The sequence below is a fragment of the Solanum verrucosum genome, unplaced genomic scaffold (assembly GCF_900185275.1).
Source record: "Solanum verrucosum unplaced genomic scaffold, falcon-dt-bn FXZP01000198.1, whole genome shotgun sequence".
Classification (NCBI taxonomy): Eukaryota; Viridiplantae; Streptophyta; class Magnoliopsida; order Solanales; family Solanaceae; genus Solanum; species Solanum verrucosum.
The window spans coordinates 2029143-2056296 of NW_026020173.1; the positions used below are offsets into that span (position 1 = coordinate 2029143).

General features: G+C 37.5%; 1 protein-coding gene and 1 pseudogene across 1 annotated transcript in view; one reads left to right on the forward strand and one right to left on the reverse strand.

Annotated features, from left to right (window-relative positions):
• Nucleotides 1-793: 793 nt before the first annotated feature.
• LOC125828798 (uncharacterized) lies at nucleotides 794-4161 on the reverse strand (annotated as a pseudogene).
• Nucleotides 2925-27154, forward strand: part of LOC125828795 (chloride channel protein CLC-c-like) — a 1181495-nt gene continuing 1157265 nt past the window's right edge. Inside the window, exon 1 of the mRNA XM_049508118.1 lies at nucleotides 2925-2928. Within this exon, the coding sequence (XP_049364075.1) occupies nucleotide 2928 (1 nt within the window). The 5' untranslated portion in view covers nucleotides 2925-2927. The remainder of the gene's footprint in view (nucleotides 2929-27154) is intronic.

Consider the following 27154-nt stretch of genomic DNA (forward strand, 5'->3'; position numbering starts at 1 on the left):
AGAGAAGATGGATTCAAGAAGGCGAAAATTACATGTAGCAACTGTGGACAACAAGATCACAACAGGAAGACTTGCAAAAATGTTAGGCCTTATGATCAAGAATAAGAATAAGAAATAAAATTTGTTTTACCATGATTTTCTTGGTTAATTCACAATAGATTCAAGTTTAATTCAATCTATAGAACACTCTCTCGTCATTTCCTTAGTTATTTGTTTCCATTTTTTTCTTAATTCACTCTTCTAATTCAAGTTTAATACATTGTAATACACTTTTAATACAAGTTTAATTCATTTTTGCAGTTTGTTGGTCGATTTGTTATGATTTGACGACTTGTTTAAATTCTTTCTTAATTCACTTTTCTGATTGATTTTCTTGGTTAATTCATAATAGATTCAAGTTTAATTCAATCTTAAAACTCTCTCGTCGTTTCCTTAGTTATTTGTTTCAATTTTTTTCTTAATTCAACTTTAATACATTGTAATACACTTTAACTATTGATTACCTCAATGCTTAGTTTCCTTATTGCTGTTGAATCTCTGTTGAAACACCCAAATACGAATTGGTACAATCTACACCTAATTACGAGATTCGCAAATACCCAAATACGAAAAAAAGAAACATCTTTTGTGCAAGCAAGTACCATTGCATGCCAGCACATATTTGTTCAATAAAAGCTAAGCAATCAGAAAGTGAAGAATAGACCAATATAGTTTTTCATAGCCATACTAACTACAAATTGTTTTTACACCATATAGTTTTCACAGTCATACTAACTAATATAACTATACTTCTTTATCTTTCCGGTCTTTCGTCTTCACTTTGAAGGTCACTCGCTTCCTTCCTTCTTGTATATTCCCATAATATAGCACCAAATCTCTTTCGGAGAATGTCTGCCTTTACTTGTTGATTTAGAATATGTTGGCCATTACTTACAAACTCCGCAAATGCAGCAACGAAAACTCCACAGTCCCTAAAAAATTCAATGTAAAATTATTATCAAAATATCTACTTAATACAAAAAAGAATACCTATTTGATAATACTTACAGCGAGTCATCTTGTTGTCTGGGAACACCTTTAGTTATGAAATGAAACTCAATTTTCTCGAACTCATCCATCCCACTGTATTTCGGTGTTGCCTTCAATTCAGGACGCTTATCATAGAACTTGACCACACTCAGGTAATATGGTAAAACAATTGAAAGCATCTCAACAATATTTTTAACCTCAAAATTCACCCCACCCCTTGCCGGAAATGAATCATATACCTCCAAAGACCTTTGCACAATATCAAACACGACAAGAATCCAATGACAACCCTCTTTAATGTTTAGTGGAAAAAGAATATAATCCACTTTATCCCACGAAGTGCTTGCCAACAAACGATGTCCACATATATACCGGGCAATATCATCAGAATCTTTTACTTTATAGTTCTTCTTATTCTCATGAGCATCACAAAGTTGAAAGAAAGAAGTAGTAATTTTCGTCTTGAACACACAATCAGTAGTCGTAAATCGAACATTACTGTTGACTTCATATTTTCCTTTCTTTCTTAGATAATAGAAAATGACATCAATATGCTGCAAAAAATTAGAATTGAACTGTAAAAAAGAAATAGTCTCAAGAAACAAACATTCAATTAACCTCAAGAAACTCAGTAAGTGATATTGCAACACACAAGATTCACAAAATTCTCACAAGATTCAATTAGTCTCCAAGAAGTTGTCAGTTAGTAAGTGTCAACCACTTCTATATAAAATGTTGGGAAAGATAAACACGTGGATAGTAAGACGTTGTCTTAAACAAGGAGACTACAATTGGTGTAATGTGTTCTAACCTCTATCCAAGCATTCTGGTCACAAATATTTCTCTTAATTACCTAAACATGTCGGAACAATATGGAATTCATAGTGATTCAATTTGCTCACTATATAATACAGAATCTGAAACACATCAGCACCTATTCAGTCTAATGTGATTTGGCATAAATTATTGAACTAGCTATCCATCAATAGGAACAGTTAGCACATGATACAATGAATAGCTGGAGTGGGCTACAATGCATGCGACAACTAAAGCAATAGAAACTTAAGTGTATAAAATGACACAAGCAGTAGCAATAATCTACTTCATATGGCAGGAGAGAAATTACAGAATTTTTCAACCCAAGGAACACAAAGGTGCTCACTAGACAAATCATTCAGGAAATTCAACAGCAGAGGTAGTATGACTCCTAGAATGGCAAGCGTTATGAATAACAAATATTGACGTCCAATTAAACTTTATACAACTAACCTCATCACACCATTCTTGTCCAGAATGTGCCAATTTGAAAAACCAGTGTCTTTCTGCTACATTACAAATACCTAATTCAAATGCTGGACTGATAACATTAAGAGCATCTGTATAAGGTTTCTTTCCCCTATCAAAACATAAAAAAATTACAACATAAATACTCAGAAACGGGACAGCAACAAATAAAAAAGAGGTAACTAAGGAAACTAAAGAAGAGTGAATTAAGAAACTTGTATCTATTATGAATTAGAGGTAACGAGAGAGTTCTATAGATTGAATTAAACTTGTATCTATTATGAATTATGTAAGTTATTCAATAGTAACAAATTAACCAACAAACTTCAAAATGAATTACCTCTTCTTTGTACCCATATAAAGCCACTTAATGAATGAATCGATCAAATCCGATTCATTATCTCCTCCAGTTGCATATGAAAAAGGATGTTTTGTCTCAAAAAACTGACGTGTTACACATAAAGTTCCTCCAGATTCGAATGTTGTGTGTAGGGAGATGTTATTAACTTTCCTGGATTTTTCTTTCTGCCATGTTTCTTCGGTGTCACTTTCTTTTTGTTTTGATCAACATGGGCTCTTTTCTTTAGATAAGATTCTTCGGTCCTATTGATCTGAGAAAGATCTTCATCAAGAAAAATAAAATCATCAAGAGTATGCAAAGGTTTTTGACAATCCTCTGTTGCATCTGCATACAATAGACATATTGATTAATTTACAGTCAACAGATGCAACACTTATTTATGTTGGCTTTGTTGACTACATTACCATAAGGTTGCGCCCCAACTGTATTCACATCAGCAACCTCTTGGACTGTAAGCAAAGTAAATATTTTAATAATGTTATTAAAATAAAATGAAAGAAGTTTATTTGAAGTGAAGAAAATTAATACCATTTATATCAGCAACAACCTCTGACAAAACTTTTTCAATAGCAATTCCTGCAACATCTTCTTCTGTACATAACAAAAACATTTAAAATAAGATAGTTGAATTAACATATATGAAATATGTAATATATTTGTATAAAACCCTTCATTACCTATTTTACTTGATACTCTTTCAAAATTTTCAACGTCAGCAAATCTAACTGAAGTTTTAAGCACTTGAGATTCTTCATTTTGATTTGATCTCATAACATGAGCATCGTGACCTCTTGATTCATTTACAGATGCATTAACATAGGGAGAGAATGTTGTATATGTAATTAACACATATTATAAGAAAAACATATTAAAAGTATATTATGACTATAACAGAAATGTATTGAAAATATAAAGAAACCTCCATTGAAATCTAATCCACCCAAAAACGTCTCGCCAGCCTGCTTCTTAGATGGTTCCCTGACTTCTCTGATAACAGAGCTGCTGCCACCATTCTTAGCAAACAACGAAGAAATATCCTCCAATAATTATTTGTTAGAATTCACCACAAATTCTTTGATTTCATTAAATCCTAAATCAATCTTCTCTTCAAGTGCTTTGTTATTTTCATTCACCTAGTAGATATTAAACCATAACACAAAAATTAAAAATATAAAAGTTTTAGAAAAAAAGAGCCTAAAGTCAAGTTTGTATATACCTTTACAAGTTCTTTTCTCAATTCAATAACTTCATTGGTCAACATGTCTAGACCATGACTTGATCCTTTAGGCTCCAATTTCAAAATTTCAGCATTGTAATCACGAGGTTCAAGAAGCCTGCATTTAGATACTTCATCTTCACTAGCCACTATGTTCTCAAACTGAAAAACCAAATAAACAAAATAAAAATAGATATAGTAACTTGAGTAGAATTAAACAATGCCATAAAATGTATTAACTTTGTACAAATACCTTATTTTTTGTAGGCATGAAGAGACATTTCTCAATATATTTTTGCCATGGACTTTCGGCAATTGTCTTCCAATTTAAGATTCTTGGAATTGAGTTAGCAACCCGAATGGCTATATCTTCATCAACTTTTGAACAACACTCAAAAATCCAAATTTGAAGAGCAAGAGGCAAGCCACCTAATCTATAGTATTTATGGGTTGACTTAAGCTCATGTCTCACAGAATCAGACAACTTTTTATAGACATCTAAACCCCACGGATATGAATTGAATTGTCCACTTTCCACAAGGTAAAAATCTCTATTACTAATTTGGTATTCGTTGTCCTCATATGAAAATAAAAAATCATTAATGAAGAAGAGGACAGCCAATGAAACAGCTGAGTCATCATCTAGGAATTTTTTAGCTAGAAACAACGCACGTAGATGACTCTTTGCAACAATGATTTTTTCCGAAAAATAACTACTCAACAAACTACATTTAGAATCAGGAACAGTGATAGAAGTGCCATCACTAACACAATTTAAGCCGGTAACTATTCCAAATTCTCTAAGACCAAAAAACAACTTTTTGTTATTTATTTCAATAGCAAACACATCATCCGGTGTGTGTTTTAACTCTCTATTTATAAGGAAATGAATAACTTGTAGTTGTGTGCTCGCTTTTGGAAGGTCAAGAAAGTAACCAAAACATGTATTCCTGAATAACTCAAGTTGTTTATCAGATAAAGATAGTTTGATTTGGTCGATGACACTATGATTAGTGTAAGATGACCACCTACTCGAAATATACGCAACATCCAGATGTTTCCATAATTTACGATCCTGCATATGTATTAAACATGAATTAAAAATGTGTTACTACATACTAAAGTTGAATTAAAGATGAATTTCACATACTATGTATCAAAGCAAGGTAGTAATCAGTTGAATTAAAGATGAATTACACCGATGACCACTTCTGGTTCCAAAATCCAAACCCAGAACTTATCAACTTCAACACAAGCAGCCTAAACAATGATCTAGTTGTCATACACTTAAAGCTCTATTTTATATCGAAAAACCAACTTCCAAAGCAATTTAAACCTACATTTCCACTTTATCCATTGGAACAAAACATTCGAGTGCGGGAGAAAAGATCAGATAGAACATGAAACAATGTTACTCCAAAATATATGATGTGTCCTCTCATTTACACATCTTTTCACACGAACAAGTGTTACCAACTATTTGACAAGCTCCCACTAATTCTAGACAAAACAATGGACAAAGAGGAGATATTTTGCAATTAAGTAAAACATAAATGTCAAATTCAAAGTGACTGCTAGTTTCCTGCTATAGCACTGCTCTTCATTGGAAGAGTATTCAAGACACTAGGACACTCAATCCCAAACTAGTTAGGGTCAACACTCAGAATCCTATTTATCCCTCCCCTTTATTTAGGTGACCCTATTAATCAAACAAATGCAAAACCTGCTCTATTCACTTCCTGCCATTTCTTCAGATGACAATCCCTTAAACCTGAGATATAAAGCTACTAATAGCTAGCACTGCAACACTATGCATCCTAACTTGATATCTCACATTCATATTTGAGTGTTTAAAACAAATTGTATTACTACATACTAAGGTTGAATTAAAGGTGAATTCCATATACTAGATCTCAAAATCAAGGCAGTAATCAGTATACAATCATTCCTAAAACAACAACTAATTAGGAAAAATACTATCACATACCGGATATCTACTCTCTGGTAGAATGACATTTTGAGGCAATCGATTTCGAGTTTTTACATCCTTCACTGGCTTTTTCTTCTTCGGCCCATTTTTATTTTTCAATTTTTTTGACTGAACTTGAGGAGGTAAATCATCAAAATCATCATCACAGTCCACAATTTTCTTCGACGTAGATGCTAAATCAACGCATCTTTTTTTCTATTTCTTCACATTGTTCACCTCTTTAACTCGTTTTTTTACCTTTGTTCTGCTCCTCCTTGTTCTGCTCACCCTTGTTTTGCTCACCCGATTCTTGTGAGATTCCCAAACTAAAATTGGGACAGTCATTAACTTCATCAGTAGGAGATGAAACTTGACCCCTCTTTCGACTCCTTCTATAAACTTTCTGATTCGAAGTACCAACATCACTAAGTATCCGCAGACTTCTTCTAGGCGATTTTCGTGCTCCTCCTTCTTCTTCCATTAGAATTCTGTGCTGAAAGATGGGGAAGAAAGAACAACAAAACCCTTAAATTTTCGGACAGAATAGTAGAAAGAAAAGAGAGAGAGGATATGAGCGAATGGCCAACACTTTTCTTGCTTTAGTTTAAAAATTACATGAAAAGGAACAAATTTGTTTTAAGTAACTATTGCTAAAAGTTGACAAAAATGGTAATAAATTAAAAGTATACTTAAAAATGGTAATTATTAAATAAAAGGCCTTCACTTATGTAATTTTTCCATTTTTAATTAAACACTTTAACTAAGTTTTATTCATTTAAGACATTTCATATCATACTGCATTATGTCATTTTAACATATTTTTAACAATCTGTCAAATATATAAGGTGTGTGTAACACACTCGCCGATGGTATGTCAAAGTGGCAAATTAAACAAAAACATGTGACATATATATTAAAAATAATTTTTATATAATGATACTTTAGTAGAATGAAGAAGTAGTCAATGACTAAATGACATGTGGAATTTTTTATACAATTTTTTTTTATAAAAAAAACCCAACCCCACCAAGGTCATATGCTTTACCCCACCCACCCAACATCTTCTCCACCTCTGCCCACCCTAACCCTAACCCTTTCTCCACCCACATCGTCTTCTCCGTCCCTCTCTCACCCCACCCATCGTCTTTTTCAAGATTTTTCGCTGCCTTTCTTCTTTGCGACATCATGAATCGTGGCCCTTCTAATAGGTTGAAATTTATTATTTTGTGAAATCTTTTCGTGTTGAATTTTTTTTTTTCTGTAGTATCATCAAAACTATTTCTTCATGGAAGGAATTCAAGTTTGAGAGATGGTAGCTGAAAAATGAGGAAGAAACTGACAATAAAAATAAAATAAAAATGATTAAATGAGTCTTTCACGCATTGGTATTGAGTGTATTACACTCATTATGCCATGTCAGTAAAAAGTGTCAAAATGACACAACGGGATATGATATGAGATGTCTAAAATGAACAAAACATAGTTAAGGTGTCTAAGTGAAAATTGGTGCCAACTTTAGGGGGCCACCAATAGGTTAGACACTTAAAGAAAAAGGATCATATTCACCATTATATTTTTAATTAAAAGAAAAAATCATTAGTTGTCGTAAAATATCATGTGTGTCTCTTACAATGGTGAATGAATAACCTTATTTATAAATTAAGAAATAACTCCAAAAGTCATCATATTAAGTATCATAATAAATAGATACATTCTTATCCAAAAAGATTCACAGAACCTAGAGAATACACATAGATGATAAGTATAAGTTTATGGATAAACTCAATGGACAATCCACTTAGTTTAGTGGATTTACAACACTTCCCTTGGATGTCCATAGATAATGTGCCTCGTTAAAACCTTACTAGGAAAAACCCAGTGAGAAAAAAAATCTAGTGAAGAAAAAAGAGTACATATATCTCATAATATGTCTTGCGATAAATGAGGGGGAAATCTTGCAGAGCAAGCTGCCACCATAGCTGCCACCACTTTTGACCTAAATTACCTCGTTCATGGCCTATATGGCCACTGATCTAAGGTTGATCAGGTTTCTTTGCTAAATATAGATTTGTTTCCTCCTCTTATTCATCCAAAAACACCTCTCCTTAATACAAATGCCCTCGTTGTTCCATGTTTGCCTAGGGAACGTATTGGTTTGACTAATGAAAACATTTGTAAGGAATCTGGAACTGATAACTTTGCTAATATTCTCAAGGCTCTTAATCTTATATTGGTTCCAAAAAGTACAGTAGCTCCTTGATGAGTCTGAGATTTCGACTCATTTAGGGCTTTGCTTTGATAGTACAAATGTCCTCAAATTCCCCATTCGTGCTCTAAACTGATGCTAAAGTGTTGATTTGCAGCTATGAAGGCTAAGGAGCAAGGCAAGGACACTACCAGGCAAAAAGGAACAAGCAAGCTGAAGAAGTGAAGAAAAGTGATCCTGGTGATCACCAAGACCACTCGGCGAACCGCTGAGTGGCTCTTTAGCTCGCCTAAAGTTACAGTACGCCACTCTTGAGATGATAGAAATTGGGCGAGGAACATTCCCTATTGGCGAATCGCCGATTGGATCTGCGAAGTTTACAGGACCATCAGTAAGGCTGCAAGCAGAACGACGATGAAACAGAGCAAAGGGAGAATCGCGAAACTGAGTGGCGATCCCGACACTGACTGTCGAAAATTACAGTGTGAAATAGATGAAAACTTGAGCTAAGAGGGCAATAGTCAAGATTGATTGGCGATTCGTCGATTGGTCGGCGAAGCCTGACTTAATTCGCTGAATCACCCCAAGGGCTAGATTTCGAAAAAGTATAAATTGACTTTTTGAAAAGAGAAAAGGTATCTAAACATTGTGAAAACTCAAACTTAGAACGAAAACACTTTCTTGTTGGTTTTTGAAGCAATTTTCAAGTAGATTTTGAGTGGGTTTTGTAACTAAAGCTAAGTTTACTCATTTTAAGGTTTTGGAAATCAATACCAACTATGGAGCATGTAATATGTATTGAATTTTTACTTTTTATGATGACTAGTTAAAACCCCATTCTTAGGGGTTTAACCTTGTGATTAATTGCTTAATTTAGCTGTTGGGTGTTAGATATTATTGATTATTTTGCCAATTCGAAGTGGGTCTGATTTATTGTTGTTGTTATTTTGTTGTATTGAATGTTGATTTCATTGTTACTAGTGTTTTATGCTTGCTTGAGAGAGAAGTTTAAAACCAAGGCAATAAATTAGCACTTGTAGTGATTGGGCTATTGTGAGTTCAGCTCGAACGAGTGAATCCTAAGTCCCGTTCTACCTATCTAGCTCGAGAGAGTAGATAGAGTGAGGCTGTGGGCTGGTTTTCATGTTTAGTCTGTTGAGGTTCGAGAGAACTAAATTGAAGCGAGGTAGTTGTTTGAGAGGAAACTACCTCATCTAAGGTCCATTCTACTCACGAAGACTTAGTAACTTTTAGTAATTAGCTAACACCCATTTAGTATAATTGGCAGTTGATTGGTCAATCCCCCAAGTACCTCTAAATCATTTGATTACCCTTATTGTTCGTTATTGTTGTGGTTGTTGATTGATATCAAATTTCCCGACCTGACATTTATGTCACCCTTTTAACTTATTTAAGTGATTCCGATAATTTATATTCCTTCAACTAATTAAATCACATTTACTACTTCATAATTGAATTCAAACATATACTACTCCCTGTGGGTTCGACCCCAACTCTTCGTTGGATTTTATACTAGTTAACAACCGTTTACACCTAGAACCGAATGAGGTGTATTTGAGAGGTTAATCACTCATCTTCCATTGAAGAAAGTTGAATATCATAATGGAATTCCTAGAGTGTCTTGGACAAAAGATGAAGTTAATCGTATGAAAGTCATAGAACTTGTCCAATTTGCAATAGTTGGAAAATTTTCAAATGCCTGGCCAGAATTGGAGGATCTTAGGAATGCTATACCTAGACAATGTGATATAAAAGGAGAATGCAAAATTGGATTACTTCGTAATCAACATGTAGTAATTTGATGTGAGAAGCAAGAGGACTTCATCAACATTATGTCAAAAAGTGTCTTACATTCAAGCTAAAGATAGATATTCATATCCTATGAGGCCTTTAATCTATGATGCAAAATTTTGAGTTGATGAGGAAATTACTCAGGTCATGGCATCGGTCTCTTTTCCAGACCTTAAACCTACTTTCTTTGTAAAATAATCATTTTTTTCTTTGGGCTCTACAATTGGTACACCTATACATCTAGATATGGCCATAATTAACAAGACTAGACCAAGTTGTGCTAGGGTCAAAGTGCAGGTGGACTTAGTATTTGATTTTCCAAAGTTTGTGGAGGTTGAGGTAAGAAACGATGATACCAAGGAGTCCAGGGTAGAGAAGGTTAATATACCATATGATATGCTTCTGAAATACTGTAAACATTGCAAGGTCCAAGGTCATGAAGAAGAAGAGTATAGAGTCTTACATCCAAATTTGAGAAAGAACAACAATAAAGAGATAATTATTACTGATGTTGAACAAATGCAGAATGGCAAGCAACAATCAGAATGTATTATGGAGAATCAAAGGAGGAGAGAGGTTAGGAAGACATGGAATCCCACTAATAGGAGGTTTACCAAGAAAGCTAATGAAGTCATGAATGATAAAGCAGTTACTCCTATAAAGGGAATCAATTCCAATAATATATTTGCAACTTTAATAGATATAGATGATGGAGGAAGGGATGCACAAGAGTTGGATAAGGATAAGAAGAAACTACCAGTAGAGCAACACAAGCCACCAGGAAGTATAGGAAAAAAAGCCTTAGAAAGCAATGCACATGACAAAAGATATAAGCATATCACATCTACAAAGGATTGGATTACACATGCTTTTGCTAATTACAAAGGGAAAGGGAACACTAAAAAAATATTAATGAAAGGAGGGAGAGCATAAAAGAATCAAGGAAAGGGGAATTGAAGATTATGGAACCAATTTCATGTAATGCTGATCGTGCAAAACAAGACAATGAAATTAGTACTAGAGAATCAAAGCAAAATGAAGACATTGATGGGTATAAAGGAGATGTTGCAGATAAACAAGAAGAAAATAATATAATTGTAACACATAGAAAAGATGAGCAAGGAAAGGAAATTACATTGTGGAAGAGTCATCTGAAGTAATTCCTCTGCAGATAGCCTATGATGACATTAGGGAGGGTAGATTTCAAGATTTAACAAAGAGAGATATAAGAAGGGCTATGGTGAATCCAGCAGTCACATCTGAGAAATCTCAACCCATGGAACAACTACATGCTTTAATTTCTCATCAAGATTTGAATGAATATGCAGAAAGAAAAAATTTCAACAGTCATGATAATCTGGTAGAAAAAAAAGAGGAGAAGGAATCTGGCAGTAGTTGATGTTTGCGTAATCAAGACACAACTTCCAATTCAAGTGTCTACGATCGTACAGTAGTAATATAACCCAATCGAATGGGTTGGGGTCGAGTCCCAAAGGAGAGGTTCCTGAAAATTAATGGTTAAGCACAAAAATGCTAAAGTTAACCGTAGCTAAAAACATTATTGAGGAAAAACATACTAAGTCTAAAAGGGGTGACACAAACGTTAATTATCAATGGGGGTTTGTAGTCATGTAACAACTAAAAACAGTAATGTAATGAAAGATGCGAATATGGAGATGGGATTCTTGGGATGTGATAGGACTACGAGATAAATTAGACTATCGGTTACATGCTTTTGATAGTAAATTGTTGAACATTTGTGACTAGGCTAGACTATAGTGGGGGTAAATTTTCTCTCGAGCAACTTATCCCGAATCAACTCGGTTTCTCTCGAACACCGAGTTACCGCATTAAGCACAACCTTCGCCTTAGCCCATTCACTCTCTCGAGCTGAATGTATAGGAGAAGGACTAGGAATCACTCTCTCGAGCTGAACCCATGTCGACCCAATACCACCGGTTATTAATTTAGTAGTTTTAGTTTTTCGACCTCTCTCTCGAGCAAGCCAAAAGCACTAAGATGAAATCGTATTTGCAACTATAATTCCATTAAGTTCATACACAAATACTAAATAAAATCACATTTAAACAACAAATAAACCATTAACAAGAAAGATCCAACAGATAATTTAACCTATATTCACAAAATCACACCTTAAGAATTGGGGTTTTAGCTAGACATGTAAAAGAGGAAGAAAATGATACCAAATCGAAGTAACATCAATTGGGTATGATTTATTTTCACTTCAAACGAGTCTAGGATAAAGATTCTTCAAGACCCACACCCAATTTCTTGGAGATGAGAACCTTCAAATCTTCAAAGCTCAAGAACAAAGTCTCCAAAATGTAAAAATTGTTCTATTCTAAAACTTGATTTTAAAACAGCTTGATACTAAACTAAAGGTTAGTTGCCAAAAAGTGTGTTGCAAAGAGTCACTCAGTGCAGTTAGTCGGGATCGCCGATGCACTCGACGATCCGCCTTTTGGTCTACTTCATTGCCTTTCAGCTCTTGCCTTCAACATTTTCGCGTTCTGGATCATTGGGCGGTATAGTACTGCTTTGCGAAACTGCTCGGCGACACGCCAACTGCTCCATTTCATCGCCAACTTGATCTTTCCCTTCAGGGCTCAGCACACTGGAACAAAAGGCGAGATTGTAGGCCTTTCGGGGACTCGCCTAATGGATTAGGCGGTCGTCAAACCGTCTTTTCTTCCTTCTTTCAGCCACTTTGTTTCTTTTTTTGCTTGATAGCATCCATGCTTTGTCTCTCAATTCAAATACCTGAAACTTAAGGGTTTACATCAGATATTGAGACAAAATATGCATTTGAGGACACTAATACTATAAAAAAAACAAGCCTTAAATTAGTCCAAATCGTGGACTCATCAACACCCCTAACTTAAACTTTTGGTTGTCCTCAAGCAAACTCAAGTTCAGTAGATCAAAAGGGATGTCTCGAACAGTGCTACACAAGACTCAATCATGAATGCACATAACAAGACTCACTTTACTCATGCAAGGATCAATTGTGCACTCAAAGATTCAAGTTGTGACTCACCATTATCAAGGAATCTCATGCTCACAATACTTTCTTAAAATGCAAGTTCAAGCTCATCCGAAGTGTTCAAATGCCCTCACAAAAAGAATGATTCCATATTCACACAATAGTTCACAATTCAAAGGTTTGAAATCAAATGCAACGCTCACACTCAAAAAGAGGAACACAATGCATAATTTCACCCATAGGTTTGCCCTTATTTTCCAATCGACATTTGTTTCAGCTCACTCAAGATAAAAAAGGTCTTTTCAAGGCTAGTAATGGGGCTGAGTGCAAATGTATGGTCATTTAGGCTCAATGGCTATAGTCCTCATGAAATGTGGTGTGAACAACACTTCCTTTCCTTTTCTTCATCATTCTTATTTGTGCTCCCATTATTCATTTTCCATAGATAGTTGGAAACCCTGTTTTCTTTTTGCATTTTCATAACTTTATTCCGTAACCTTTTTTTTAATTTTTATGGAGGGGTTCCATTTTTTTTTCAAAACCATGGGTAAGAAGGGGGATTTCTTGTATTTCTTGGTTTACCATATCTTTTCACCACACCCCCCAACTTAGGCTTTTGGCCTATTTGACTATTCAAACTAAACACAAATCATCAGGATTATGGGTATTGGGTAAAGAAAGGTCATTGTTTTATCAAGTTTCTTCCAAAGAAAAGTAAGGCTCAAGGGGTGTTCAAAAGAGGTTCACACACACTCACAAGGTAGGCCACAAAAGAGGTATATGTCAAATTAGCTCACACTCTATAAAGTTGCCTAAGATCATCTCATGAGTTCACATTACTCAGTTAATTGGACCAACAGAGAAAATTCTAGGATCCATCATGCATGGTTCATAATACTCATCACACAAGACATTGACACTACAATCAAACAAGACTTTACACTTTTGCCAGTGTGCAACAATCATCACAAGAGACTCAATTCGATAATAGGCTAGTCACAATGAGATGCAAAGAGTTCACATATTGTCTATGCAACTTCACTTGGCCTTATCGTAGCCGCACATTCATGTTTGTTCGATTATAAGCACTATTCAAGTCATCGGTATTGATCAGAACCGATACTTAAATTTGCGAAAGAACAGCCACATTCAACACAGAAGGGGTGGCAAAAATTTTCGAAAGGGTCAAAATCATTTTGCAATTTAAAATACGAAGCCACAAGCTAAAACATCCAGAAGAATGCAGTATTAACACAATTATAAATTCCAACCCAAATATATAAACAAAACAAATATGCACAAAGGTGGGCTTCACCCCACCACAAACAAAATCATTTGTCCTCAAATGCTAATGAATTAAAGTATCCAAAAAGCGAGAAAAAGTAAGACACAGAGAGAGGTAAAGAAATGATCCTGTCTATGCAGTCTCTCTATTTGTCCGTGCCTCAATGCCCGGTGCAGCAGTCTGTACTTGGGCATCAGTGCCCATAATAGTGCTCGAGATCTGGGCATCAATGCCAATAGTCACCTCAGAGGTAATAGCAGTGCCAGATACAATAGGAGTTGTTGTGGATGTCTTAGTCAGTGATGTCTGGATCACCGGCTGCACAACCGTCTCTACAAGATCTGGTGCTCTCCTCTTGGAATTCAATCATCTCCTCATTAGTCTCAACATCCGACTCCTCCTCTACTGTGCCATCCCTCTGTACTTCTCCGGTGGTGGCCGGTGGAATCTCTGAAGTCTTTGGGGCATCTTCATCATCAGCAGCCTCTATTAATGAATTGAAGTCGATGGACTTTAGATAGTCCACATCCTTTCTCAATTCTTCTACCTCGGCTTTCAAAGTCGTCACTTCAGAGGCCTCCCACTATCTGCTCTCACAAGCTATGACTCTCACAGTTAATTCATCAACAGAAGTCTGGAGGGGGTAAGTGCAGCAAGTATGACTCTCTTGATCATCCCAGGGATGGATCTCTCCAGTCGGGTCACCCGCGTATCAGCTGATTGGGCCAAATTCCCCATTTTTAGGATCATGGCTTGAGTAATCCTGATAGGCTGGGAGGAGGAGGAAGCACCTAGGGGCTGCAAAAAAGAGAAAGGAGCGGATGTTCCTGAAGGCCCAAAGGTCGAAGTAGGCAAAGATGCCTCTGCAGGTAATGAGTCAACATCAACCTCCGGAGAAATATCTGTTAGAACTGCTCTCCTCCCGTCAGCCTCCTCTCGTATGTACTCAACCTCAATACGCCGGATGTCAGTGGAGGATGAAGGGGTGACCTCAATATCCCTCGCAGTGTCCCGGGGTACTCCAGCACGCTGACACAGTTTAGTGATCAGGACTGGGAATGACAGAAAAGTCTGTTTCTTCTTGGCTCTCATGGCCATCTCTTGTGAAATCAGTAGCCCTAGGTCAATGCGTCTACTAGACATGGTAGAACCAAGGAAAACTGCTATAGGATGGCACAAAATGGACTTGAATGGCATTATGGTGCTGCTGATAAAGCTAAATCAGAACCTGGCAGCAATGCTCAAGTCCCTCTTCTCAATAAGGGCCCCTGCATCCATCCACCTCGGGGTGGTGTCAGAAATCAGAGGAGCCAACCACCCTTTCAAGTCATCTAGGGATAGAGCAATGGGCAATCCCCCGTAAGAAAGTGAAGAGTACAGCGGTCTATCCAAAACAGTGTTAAAATATTCACTGTCATCTGCCGCACTCAACTTCCTTACCTCTGATCATGACCGACTTCACCGGTCTGAATTCGCTCACCTTTTTTTTGCTTTTGGGCACCAACTCCCCATAAGCTGTATAGAATTCTCGGAGCCAAGAAGGGATGTAATGGCCTCGAGGCCTGGTGAACTGCTCATACTCATGGTAGTGGATGGTGTCCCTGACATTGGGGTACTTGCCCTCCAGGCCCTCTTTAGATAAAAGCTTCTCCTCTAGGATGGTTCGTACCCTATCACCTTTCCATCTGTTCAGCAGTCTCACTAAAGGTGCCTAAGCTGGCACGAAGTCTGTTGCCAGAGGAGTGGCAGCTGATGAAACCCTGGTGGATGTGGATTGAGATCTAGCTCGGATCTTATCTCTTTGAAAAATTGAAGGCTGCTCGTCTTCAGGCTCAGAAAAATTAGCCCGAGTGTCAACAACCACTCTCTCAACTGAGTGCTTCTTTTTTTTTGCCTTTTTCTCCCGATGGGAGTTCTTGCTTCTCATCTTTGGAGGATTTGCTTCCCCTTCATTTATCGTAATGCCCTGTGCTTTCTTCTGGGGTGGCGTGGTTAGATTAGTTCGAACCATATCTTTGGCCCTATACAACCGTCCAATTCGCGTCCATTCGGTGACGTTAGTTGCGTCCGCCGATCCACTCAGCGAAGCACCGAATGGTCACTTACCCCATCGATGTATACATGACCTTCATTTTCTTGGGGGTTAAGATGGCGGACTTAATCATGGTCGCTGACTTGGTCAACGACTGATGTTTGCATAATCAAAGACACAACTTCCGATGCAAGTTTCTACGATCGTACAATAGTTTAGTAACCCAACCAAGGGTTGGGGTCGAGTCCCAAGGGAGTGGGCATGAAAATTAGTGGTTAAGTACGAAAGTGCTAAAGCTAGCCGTAGCTAAAGACTTTGGCGAATGAGAACATAACAAATTTAAAAAGGGTGACGCAAGCGTCAAATATCAAATGGGGGGTTTTGTCACAAGTAAGTAAAAACTGCAAAATTAACAAAGAGATCTAAGAAATGAAAGGGGGATTCTTGGGATGTGAATGGAATACGGGATAGACTAAATCATTGGGTACATGCTTTTGATAGAGAACTCGTATAGTAATTATGACTAGGCTAGATTTAAGGGGGATAAGCTCTCTCTCTTGAGCAACTTACCCAGTTTAAATGCGTTCCTCTCGGACACCCACTTGCCGCATGAAGAAAAACCTCCGCCTTAACCCACTCACTCTCTCGAGCTGAGTGTGTGGACATGGGACTAGGGTTCACTCTCTCGAGCTGAACCTCATGTCGACCCACTTGCACTGGTCATCAATTTAGTGGTCTTAGTTTTACGACCACTCTCTCGAGCAAGCCAAAAACACATATATGAGATTATATTTGCATTTACAACCTCATTAAGTTCATCCACAACCACTAAACGAAATCACATTTAAACTACAAATAGACTATCAGTAAGCAAGACCCAATAACTAATCTAACCCATATTCACAAAACCACACCCCAAGAATTGGGGCTTTAGCTACGCATGTAAAAAAGATAAAGACGTATACCAATATCAGTTTCCATCAATGGGTATGCAAGATTATGTCTTAAAACAAGCCAAAAGTGAATAATCCAAGAGACCCAAGTCCAATTTCTTGAAAATAAAACCCTTGAAAGCTCCAAGTTCTTCAAAGCCCTCTCCAAAACTTAAAGAGAATATCTCCAAAACTCTGTCTAAAACTTGATAATCTAAACTAGGTAAAACAAGGTAAAACTCGTTACTAAGAATAAAAATTGAACTAGTATTTATAGTTTTCAGAAAATGTTTTCCGCAGGATCTTTAGGTGACGTTAGTGAGAATCACCGATGCATTTGGCGATCCGCCCTTTGGTCTACTTCGTCGCCTTTCATCAGTTGCCTTTAGCGTCTTTGCATCCTAGATAATTGTGCGATGTAGCATTGCTTCGCAGAGTCATTTGGAGATACGCCGACTGCTCCTTTTCACCGCTGATTTTCTTCTTTCCTTCAGGGCTCAGAACACTGGAACAAAAGGCAAATATGTGAGCTGTTGGCGATTCGTCGAATGGGTTCGGCGATTCGCAGATCTTCATTTCTTTGTTCTTTCAGCTTCTTTTTTTAAGTAGTGTCCATGCTTTGCCTCAAATTTCAAAATACCTGAAACTTAAAGGTTTTCATTAGATATCGGGATAAAACATGCATTTGAGGACACAATTTCTATTAAAATATAGCCCTAAATGAGTCCAATTTGTCAATACCCCCAACTTAAAATTTTGTTTGTCCTCAAGCAAACTCAAGTTCAGCCGTTCAAAAAGGGTGTCTTGAACAGTGCTACACAAGACTCGATCATGAATGCACACAACAAGACTCAATTTACTTGTGCAAAGATCAATTGTGCACTCAAAGATTCAAGTTGTGACTCACCAATATCAAAGAACCTCATGCTCACAATACTTGCTTCAAATGCAAGTTCAAGCTCAACCAAAGTGTTCAAATGCCCTCACACAAGGAATGATTCCATATTCACATAATGGTTTGCATTTTAACGCTTTGGAATCAGATACAACACTCACACTCACAAAGATGAACACAATGTGTGCTTTCACCCATAGACTTGCCTGTATTTTCCAATCAACATTTGTTTTAGCTCACTCAAGATCAAAAGGGTATTTTCAAGGCTTGTAATGGGGCTGAGTGCAAAGGTATGATCATTTAGGCTCAGTGACTTTTATCCTCATGAAATGTGGTATTCGCAACACCTCATTTCCTTTTCCTTCATCATTCTCTTTAGTGCTTATAAGTCATTCTAATATTCACTTTCCCATAGTGTGTTGGAAACCCCCTTTTTTAGCACTTTATTCTGCAGCCTTCTTTCTTTTCTTTTTCTCTTTCTTTTTTTTTATATGGAGGGGTTCCATTTTCCTCAACACCATGGGTTAACAGAGACTTTCCTTGCACTTCTTGACTTTCCTTTTCTTCTCACCACACCCCTAACTTAGGCTTTTGGCCTAAGTTGGCTATTTATTAAACCACAAATCAAGAGGATTAATGGTAATGGATTAACAAAGGTCTAATTTTCATCATGTTTCTTCCAAAGAAGGTTAAAGTTCAAGGGGTGTTCAAGAGAGGTTCACACAGTCACAAGGTAGGCCACAAAAATGATATATGTCAAATTGGCTCACACTCTTCAAAGTTGCCTAAGATCATATCAAGAGATAGCCTTACTTAGTTGATTGGACCAACGGGGTAAATTCTAGGATCTATCATGCATGTTTCAAAGTAAGCTCAACACACTAGGCATTGACACTAAAGTCAAACAAGACTTCATACTTTCACTAGCGTACAACGGTCATTACAAGAGACTTGATTCGATAAATGGCTAATCACAACGAGATGCAAAGAGTTCACATATTGTCTATGCAACTTTATTTGGCCACATCGTAGCCGTACATTCATGTTCGTTCGATTGTAAGCACTATTCAAGTCATCAGTATTGATTGGAACCGAGACTTGAATTTTGCAAAAAAATAGCCACATTCTACACACGAGATGTGGCAAAAAATTTCGAATAGGTCAAAAATCATTTTGCAATTTAAAACAAAAGGAGTCATAAGCTCAACATCCACAGAAACAGATAAAACACAATTTTAAAGTAGAACAACCCAAATATATACACAAAACACAACTATCAACACTAAAGGTGTGGGCCTCACCCTATCATAATTAAAAAGTATTTTTCCTCAAATGCAACTAAAAGTATCCAAAAGTAAAAATATAATAAGACAGAGAGGGAGGTAAAGAAAGGTCCTGTCTATTGCAGTCTCTCTCTGTGTCGGGGTCTCGGTGGCTGGTGTAGCAGTCTGTACATGGGCATCAATGCCCGGAGTAGTCTCAGACGGAATAGCATTGCTAGATCCACTAGGAGATGCTATGGATGTCTCAGTCGGCAATGTCTGGATCACCGACTGTACAACCGTCTCTATAATATCTAGCAAGTCTCTGAATATGCCCTCATCTCTGCTCTCCTGTGTCTCCTCAATATGTACTAATATCAAATCCTCGTCGGTCTCTGCATCTGACTCTGCATATGTCGTGCCATCCCCCTGCATTTCTCCGGTGGTAGCCGGAGGAATCCCCGAGGTCTCAGGAGCATCCTCATCATGTGCATTCCGCATAGTGAAGTGAAGTATGTAGCCTTCAAATAGTCTACATCCTTCCTTAAACTCGCAACCTACGCTTTTAAAGCCGTCACCTCAGAGGCCTCCCCCTTGTCTACTCTCACAACAATGACTTTCACCATCAAGGCATCAACAAAAGTCTGAAGGGGGGTAAATGCTGCTAGTATGGCCCTGTCGATCATCTCCGAAACATACCTCTCCAATCGGGTATCTCTCACATCATCTGATTAGGCCAACTTCCCCATTTTCAGGATCATGGCCTAAGTGATCCTGGCAGGCTGGGAGGATGAGGAAGTACCTGGAGCCTGTGAGGAAGAGGAAGAAGGAGCGGGTATACTTGAGGGCTCAGAGGTCGGACTAGGCGAAGGTGCCTCTAATGGTAATGAGTCAACATTGACCTTTAAAGAAGTATCTGCTGGAGCTGCTCTCCTCCTGTCAACCTCCTCTCGTGTGAACACGACCTCTATATGCCAGATATTGGTGGAGGAAGATGGGGTGACCTAAACACCCCTCGTAGTGTCACGAGGTACCTCATTGGCACAACTCAGTGACCATAACTGGAAATGGCAGAGACGTGAGCTTCTGTTTGGCTCTCATAGCCATCTCCTGTGAAATCAGTAGTCCCAGATCGATCTGCCTCTTAGCCATGATAGAACCAAGGTAGGCCGCCTTAGGATGGCGCATAATAGACTCATTCTGGGATGGCATTATAGAACTGCTAATGAAGCCAAACAAGAACCTAGAGGCGATGTTCATGTCCTTCTTCTCAATGGGCGCTCCTGCATCCATCCACCTCGGGGTGGTGTCAGAAATCATCGGAGCCAACCAACCCTTTAAATCATCCAAGGACTGAACAATTGGCAACGCCTCGTAAGGAAGTACAGAGTGCAACGGTCTTTCCAATAGAGCATTAATATGCTCACTGTGACACTCCACTTTCTTGCCTCTAACCATGACCAACTTGACCGATCGAAACTCACTTGCCTTCTTCTTGTTCTTAGGCACAAACTCCCCATAAGTTGTGTAAAACTCCCTAAACCAGGAAGAAAAGTAAGGGCCTCGGGGCCGTGTGAACTGCTCGAACTCATGATAGCTGAGGGTGTCGAAAACATCTGGGTGGAGGAGCAATAGGTAGTGCAGGAGTTACTGAGGGTGCCTGAGCTGGCACTGAGTCTGTAGTCAGAGTAGTGGCAGGTGATGGAGTACTGGTGGCTATGGGCTGAGATCTGGCACGGATCGCATCCCTTCGGTTAATTAGAGGTTGTTCATCCTCTGGTTCAGAGAAATCTGGCTCAATAGCTACTTCTTTTCTAGCTATATGTTTCTTCTTCTTGCCTTTGTCTCCCGGTTGGAGGTCATCCCCTCTCCTCTTTGGAGGGTTTGATCCTCTTTCATTTATTGTAATGCCCTTTGCCTTTTTATGGGGTGGTTCAGTTAGATTGGTGCGTACCATATCTGTAAAAGATTGAGAGAAGTTAAGAAAACAAAATCAAACTCTAGCACAACAAATCTTGTTGCAGATAAACTCGTTGATCTAGTCGGCGAGTCGCCAAACTGCTTTGGCGAGCTAAGTCTGGCTCGCCGATGAGGCTGGCTAAACAATTAAGGCAAGTCGGTGTTAGGAGAGTCCTTTCGGCGAATCGCTGACTACTTTCGGCGAGCAAGGGTTTGTCCGCCTAAAGTTATAGTGTATAAGGGTCTTAGGGGTGCAAATAAAGAGTACTTTCGGCGAGTCGCCGAGTGCCTTCGACAAACTCAGGCATCTCACTGAAAGTTACAGACTCAAACCACAAACTTGACACGAAATTAAACGTGAGATGAAGAAAATAGGTGAACCACCGAATGATTCGGCGAACTCAACTCAGCTCACCGAATGACCCAACGTGCCTATTCTCAACCCACCTTATCGAACTCAACTCCGCAACCCCCGAAATTGAAATCAAAGCACACACTCATGAAATTCAAACAAGACCCATACTACCCATCACCTCTAGATACTCAAATTTCTCCCGGATTGTCCAAATTTGGCTATTTGATGATATTTGCTCTTAAGAGTGGTGTCACCCTCTCTATCATTGAATTTTTTTTCGACATTTAGCACAAACGTGGCCTACTCAGACATCACCCAATCAATCTAACAACATGCAACCACGACCCAACTCATTGAAAAGCCCAAAAATTACGGGCATTTGACAGTCAAACCATACGGGCAAGTGACAGTCAAACCATAAAGATTCTAATCCTACCAAAGAGGCCCAACACACATCACTAAGAGACAATTATTTCAAATGAGTAAAGAATTTTTGAATGTAAAGTCGGGATTCGAAAACCAACATTTGATGGCGATTAAAATGCAATTGAAAAGCTAGGCGGCAAAGTATTCTAACTCCGAGCACAAATCAATAAACTAAAATGCTAGAAAAATGATAAAATAAAGAAAATACTACCTTAGTGTGAGCTTAGGAAATTCAAGAGAGAGGGAAGGTGAAGAATTTCAAATTTTGAGTCTCTTGGCCATTATAAACCATCCAGTTCGCACCCATTCGGCGACGTTAGTCGCACTCGCCGATCCACTCGGTGACTCACCTAGTGGTCACTTACCCGCTGATTGCTAAAGTTCTTCGGTTTCTTGGGGGTCAAGATGGCAGTTTACATTGATGTCGTCGGCCTGGTCGGTGACACGCCGAACTGCGTCGTAAGTTTGTCGAGTTTTACAGGCTCTGACTTGAACTTGAATTGAGCCAAACGACGGGTCAAGTCAGGCTCGCCGAGCTCTTTGGCGATCCACTGACTAACCATTTTCTCGCCAATCTGTATTTTTCACCACTTTCCTCATTCACAACCTACACCACTAACACACCATTATTTATAAAAGCAAACTAAAGCATTTAAAACCTTGGGTTGCCTCCCAAGAAGCGTCTTATTTAACATCGTGGCACGACGCGAGTCCTTACTCACTCTCTATTGGTTGGGTTGGCCCTAGTGTTACTAGGTAACCCCAATAGTTCATTTGAGTGAAGAGGAGGCACCGCATAATTGAGGAGTGTCCTAATCAGCTGGATCGATCTAGAGTGAGAACCAACCATTTGATTCAACACTTCAATACTCTCCTTCATCTCTTCCAACATTTGATCATGTTTGGTGATCTTTGGGAGAATGATTTGGAGTGTGTCCTCGATACGATTGTTCTCCCTGTCTCTAGACTACTTCCTCTCGTAAGGAGGTATGTACCTCCGTTGACTGTTGCACTGGTTTTCCACCTCTGTTATTTTGGTGGCCAACTCGTTCAGCTGAGTAACCAGTGCGGGTAATGTGAAGTCCCTCTCGACTTCTTGCTTCATCTCAGTCGAGTTGCCACAATTTCCCTCATCCATTCTCAGGGAACCTACCTACATTAACAAATTCAAAGAAAAATAAAACTAAAAATAAGATTAGTAACTACGATTATTAAAAATAAAATTTGTCTTAAACTAAAAACTTTCACGTAACACCACTCCCCGGCAGCGGCGCCATTTTGATGTTTGCGTAATCAAGACACAACTTCTTATGCAAGTGTCTGCGATCATACAATAGTTTAGTAACCCAACCAAGGGAGTGGGCGTGAAAATTAGTGGTTAAGTACGAAAGTCCTAAAGCTAACCGTAGCTAAAGACTTTGGCGAATGAGAACATAACAAATTTAAAAAAGGTGACGCAAGCGTCAAATATCAAATGGGGTTTTTGTCACAAGTAAGTAAAATCTGCAAAATTAACAAAGAGATCTAAGAAATGAAAGTGGGATTCTTGGGATGTGAATGGAATACGGGATAGACTAAATCATTGGGTACATGTTTTTGATAGAGAACTCGTATAGCAATTATGACTAGGCTAGACTTTAAGGGGGATTAAGCTCTTTCTCGATCAACTTACCCCGTTTCAAATGCGTTCCTCTCAAACACCCACTTGCCGCATGAAGAACAACCTCCGCCTTAACCCACTCACTCTCTCGAGTTGAGTATGTGGACATGGGACTAGGGTTCACTCTCTCGAGCTGAACCTCATGTCGACCCACTCGCACTGGTCATCAATTTAGTGGTCTTAGTTTTACGACCTCTCTCTCGAGCAAGCCGAAAACTCATATATGATATTATATTTGCAACTACAACCTCATTAAGTTCATCCATAACCACTAAACGAAATCACATTTAAACTACAAATAGACTATCAACAAGCAAGACCCAATAACTAACTAACCCATATTCACAAAATCACACCCCAAGAATTGGGGTTTTAGCTACGTATGTAAAAGAGATAAAGACGTCTACCAATATCATTTTCCATCAATGGGTATGCAAGATTAATTCTTAAAACAAGCCAAAAGTGAGGAATCCAAGAGACCTAAGTCCAATTTCTTGAAAATGAAACCCTTGAAAGCTCCAAGTTCTTTTAAACCCTCTCCAAAACTTAGAGAAATTATCTCCAAAATTTTGTCTAAAACTTGATAATCTAAAGACCAGGTAAAACAAGGTAAAACTCGCTACTAAGAATAAAAACTGAACTAGTATTTATAGTTTTCAGAAAATGTGCTCTGCGGGATCTTTGGATGACGTTAGTGAGAATTACCAATGCATTCGGTGATCCGCCCTTTGGTCTGCTTCATCACCTTTCAACTCTTGCCTTCAGCATCTTCGCGTTCTAGATCATTGGGCGGTATAGTACTACTTCGCGAAACTGCTCGGCGACACGCCGACTGCTCCATTTCATCGCCAACGTGATCTTTCCCTTCAAAGCTCAGCACACTGGAACAAAAGGCGAGATTGTAGGACTTTCGGCGACTCGCCTAATGGATTAGGCGATTGTCAAGCCATCTTTTCTTCCTTTTTTCAGCCACTTTGTTCCCTTTTTTTGCTCGTTAGCGTCCATGCTTTGTCTCTCAATTTAAATACCTGAAACTTAAGGGTTTACATCAGATATTGAAACAAAATATGCATTTGAGTACACTAATTCTATAAAAAAAAAACAAGCCTTAAATGAGTCCAAATCGTGGACTCATCAGTAGTGAGGTACAACTTTGTAAAGATGATGAGCTTTCTCCATAGGCAATCAACAAGAGCATGAAAGGGAAGAGTAAAAATGATAAAGGTGCTAAAGGGGAAATTTCATCTAAGCCAACGAGGGTACAGGATAAAAGGGTGGCTAAATCCGTTAGTAAATGATACAAAAATCTTTATTTTGGAATATAAGGTCTGTGAGAACTCAAAATGCTTTTCATAGAGTTCAAATGCTTCATATACACCATAAGTTGTTTTTGATTGCATTATTGGAACCATTCCAAGATGTAAGACAAATTCAAAAGTATAAGAGGAGATTGGGGATGCAATATGTCAACTATAATGCCAATGGTCAAATTTGGATATTTATAAATGATCAAATTCAGGTTGGGGTTGTCTCTGATTCCAAGCAGCAATTATCTCTTCAACTTACTCTAGCAGATGGGAGGCAATTTTTAGTTACTATTATTTATGCTAAATGCAGTGCAGCTGAAAGATTGATGTTGTGGGATGACCTATATGCTTTGTATGATAACTACTCGATGCCTTGGTTGGTATGAGGTGATTTTAATGTTATTTTGAGTGAGGAGGAGAAGATTGGATGCCTTCCTGTATACCCTCAAGAATATGAGGATTTTTCTTTTTGCATAAATTCTTGTGAGTTGGAAGATGTATCTTTCGTTGGGAGTCTGTTTACATGGTGGAATGGAATGATAGATTCAGAATGTATATTTAAGAGGCTGGATAGGGTTGTGGTCAATCAGTCTTTGCAAGAATTGATGGGAAGGGTGGATTTGCAGCATCTTGCTAGAACTGGATCGGATCATGTCCCTCTTTTGATGACTTGTAAAAGAGTTACTTCTGAACTAATATCCAAACCTTTCAGATTTCTGAAAATTTGGACATTAAGAAAAGATTTTATGGATGTGATAAGAGATAACTAGATTTCTAAAGGTACATGTGACATTTTTGTTCAAGCAGTTGGTGTGAACACCTAATTTTTATCAAAACATCAAGATTTTACACCAATTTTAATACTTAAATATTATAATTTCAGTAGGGTTATATTTAAAATAAATGAAAATATAAATCTGAAAATTACAACAGATTATAAGCTCACTTTACGTTTAAAGTTTAATAAAGAAAGCTTGTGAGTTTAATATATTTGTTTTAATCCTTTAACTTTTAACTAGTCTAAAAAAAATAATTGTATATCTTAAGAAAAATTAGAAAAAAAAAGATAAAAAGAAGAGTCCAAACAATTGTAAATTACCTTACCTTTATCCTAATTACCCCCAACTTCCTTAACTTATTTCTTAAAAATCCTCCTCCCATGTAGTTTTTTTTTTGTTTTTTTGCCTCTTGCACGATCTTTTCTCATTTATTTTACACGTTTCTTTTTGTTTATTATTATTAATTTTCTTTTCTTTTCTTTTCTTTCTTTTCTCTTCGTTCTTTCTTTTCTTTTTGTTTGTTTTATTATTATTTATTATTTATTTTGTTAATATTATATTACTATTTTTTATTTCATTCCTTTATCTCAACCCTAAAATTTTCAACTAGATTTCAAACTAAACTCCCCACTCTTTAACGTTCCTTTAAGTTAGCACCAGACTCACACCTAAAATATTATAAAAACACGCTTAGTAAAGAGATTAAAGGGAGAATACACGCATACACACAGGCGAGAAAAAAAAAACTAGAGCAAAAGCAAAGAGAAGAAAAGTGAGTTTTCTTTTGAGAATTAAGTCTAGAGTTGGAGATTTTGTTCGTGGTTCCAAGTTTGTGGATCTTAAAGTTAGCCTTGCTAAACTTTGGAAATCTGTAGATTTCACGTTATTCTTCATTGTTTAGTCAAAAACAATTTGAAGGTGCGTTCTTGCCTTAGCCTATTTATATATTTTTTTTATTTTGAATTTTTTTCATGTAAACTATATGTTTAATCCTTTTTGTAGAATCATGAAAAAAAAATATGTATCCCATGAATTTCTCAATTTTTTCTTGAACAATGTTTCATGTTTTTGTTTTTAGCTTCATGTTATTTTTTCCGTAATTTAAGAAGACATAAGTGTGTTTTGTTTGTGATAATTAGATATTAATTTCATATATTTAATCGCATGCTCATTACTTAAATTGATTATTAATCGATGTGATTAGAAGATAATAGTTTAATTTAATTGATTAGTGATTCAGAAAAGTTTTTGTGGACTATGTTTTAGTCTTTTTAATATATTAAAAATAATTTGTCTTTATAATAAGAGTAAGATGATTATCGCTTTAATTCGAATTGTTAAGGTATATAATTAAGAGGTATGACTATTATTAAGGGCTATA